This window comes from Hylobates moloch, unplaced genomic scaffold, assembly GCF_009828535.3.
Source record: "Hylobates moloch isolate HMO894 unplaced genomic scaffold, HMol_V3 SCAFFOLD_6682, whole genome shotgun sequence".
NCBI classification, from domain to species: Eukaryota; Metazoa; Chordata; class Mammalia; order Primates; family Hylobatidae; genus Hylobates; species Hylobates moloch.
The window spans coordinates 1,366-3,775 of record NW_026658957.1 but is presented as its reverse complement, the minus strand read 5'-3'; the positions used below and the strand labels follow the sequence as shown (position 1 = coordinate 3,775).

General features: G+C 49.9%; 1 protein-coding gene across 1 annotated transcript; it reads right to left on the bottom strand.

The window, feature by feature from the left end:
- Window positions 1–1,000: 1,000 nt before the first annotated feature.
- Window positions 1,001–2,027, bottom strand: LOC116465597 (uncharacterized; the record flags this gene model as incomplete). Its single annotated transcript, XM_032148610.2, has 2 exons — window positions 1,829–2,027; window positions 1,001–1,242 (listed from the first exon to the last, which is right to left on the bottom strand). Coding segments are annotated over exons 1-2 (441 nt in total), but the record flags the coding sequence as incomplete, so codon positions are not given.
- Between the last annotated feature and the right edge of the window lie 383 nt (window positions 2,028–2,410).

Below are 2,410 nucleotides of genomic sequence, written 5' to 3'. Positions count from 1 at the left end.
GAGGGACAGGGTGGGGATGGCATGGATATGAAACAGCTTTCCATAGTTAATAGCTTCAAGTTCCAAACTAAAACATCAACTCCAGATATATAGCTCTGCCCTGCTAAATCTCCTTTAACCAAAGGAAGGAGTAATCCTGTCTCATAGGAATACTGTTAGACTAAATAACACATGCCTACTATTGCACCTGTTTACATTTGTTGTGCAATAATTGAGTTTTCTTTTTCCCTTCCCTTGGGAGGAGATCCAGATGAATGAGTCCTTTGGAACTGAGGGCTAATTAGAAAGGGATAGAATGTTGGGTAGGATGCTGCAGGCATCAAATTCAGCAGGACTTTATTTGCTGGATGCCACAGCAATTTGCCAACACCCTCCTGTCTTTCTTGCTGTTGCCCACTGAGCTGCTAACCTAGTTCTCCCTGTCTTAGGATCAGCAATGAGCTTGGGATTAAAGAAGCATCTTGGAAACTATAGGCTCCTCCAGGCCCTTCTGGATTTGAAGCTGGCCCTGCCCAGGGATTTGGGGGCTGACCAGAAGCATGGCCTTTCTGGAAGAGTCCAGAAGGGTGGCTGTGGGCTCAACTGTCCCTTGCCATTTCCTGCTACCTCCTTGCCTGAGTAGACTGACAATGCAGTCTATTCTCTGCCCCCATCCTCGGGAAGCATTTCCCAGACCTCAGGGGACACCTGGAACTTAGCAGGTGTTTAGTAAATTCCTTGAAGGGGAACGACCTCCAAAGCTAAGGGCGTGGGGCTGCAACCTGGCAGGAGGCCATGTTTCCACCAGTGTCTCCTCTGGCTCCTGTTCTTGGAGGAAGTCAGCAATTACAGATGTGGCCTCAGATAATTTGCCTTTTGGCCCCTCAATACTCCCACATTCCACGAGGCCCTCAGTGATCCAGCCCCAGAGGAAGCTGTGAGACCCTGTGGCCTCCCTGACAGGCAGGGCAGCCCAATGCACCCACATCATGTCTTCCCCAAACAATGACTGCTCACCCACCCTGACCACATAGACACCTTCCCATCTATTTGTTCCCTCTACATCTCCCCAGTGGATGCACTTGTTGCACGTGTTGGTCCCTGACTCACCTTGGTAAGGTGATGTGCGCAGTGGTAAGAGGTCCTGTTTCACTGGGTGGTGTAGCAGCTGAGACCTGTTTGTGCCTTGCCCAGGGGCTCCTTCCCCGAGTTCTCTGAGAGCCTCAGTGGCTGAGTGGTTCACATGTCTGGCTTGAGACGATCCTGTGCAAGTGGAAACACATGGCTGAGGATGCTCTGAGGCCTCCACCTGGCAGACCCGTCAGCATGAGGTACCTACACTCTTCCAGGTGAGTGAGCATGGGTGATTGGGTGGGGGAGTTGGGAAGGGTGCTAGTATTCCATGTGTGTGCACATTTGTGCACATGTGTTGTATGCACCTGTGTGTAGAGAGAGGAGAAGGTGAATGACGTGTAAGAAATGTATGCCATGAACAGTGAGTCTGAGCACCTCCTCAAAGCCAGCGCAGCCAGAGAATTTATTTCAAGTGCCACTAATGCAGTTGTTAAGATTCCCTAAAATGTAATGTTCTTCTCTGTAAGGGAAAGGGGAATGTTAAAAGGATAAGAAAATGGAGTCGGGGAGGGACCCTCTCCCCTGGGAAGCAAGTGCCATCAGCCAATTCAGAGTGCCATTTATGAACCCAGTTCAGAGACTCGTACCCAAAGCTCCACCAAGAATATGTGCTCCAAGGACTTCATCTCTTCCTGTCCAGCCTGGACTCCCATACCCCAGATGACCATTGCAGAGAGATTCTGGCACCCAGGCCCGGGTCACCTTTCCATTTTACCTGGAAACAGCAGGGCCACAAGGAGAAGGCTGGCAACAAACGGGAGCAATCGTTGCCTCATGTCTGCCAAGAGGACTCCAAGCCAGAAAGCACCCAGGGTGGGTGGGCAGGCAGCGGGGCTCCTTTGATGGAGTGGGGCTGGGTGTGTGGGCCCGGAGTGTGGGAAGAGCTGTGCTCCAGAATGACTTCTCACTCTCATAGGACAATGTGGACGTGCTCCTATCCCACTGCTGGTGGAACAAACACTTGAGCCGCATATTTCAGGAAGTAAATAATACACCTGAATGCCTTGGGTGGGATTGGTGAATAAGCAAGAACAGAGAGAAACAGAAAGATGAAAGGCATGGAGGGGCAAAACAAACATGAATTATCATAAAGTTGCCAATGTCCTCGAATGCTTCTCAAAAGCCCCCTGATGTTCTTGAGAACAGGGACATAAACTGCCATGTTGATTCTATCCTGTCTGCTGAGCGTTTTTATTTTAGTGTTAAAAAATCAAGCATGAGACACACAACATAACAGGTAGGACCTGGTTTTGCAAACTATCCCTTCCTCAAGTTATACAGAGAGTTCCAAGGCTGT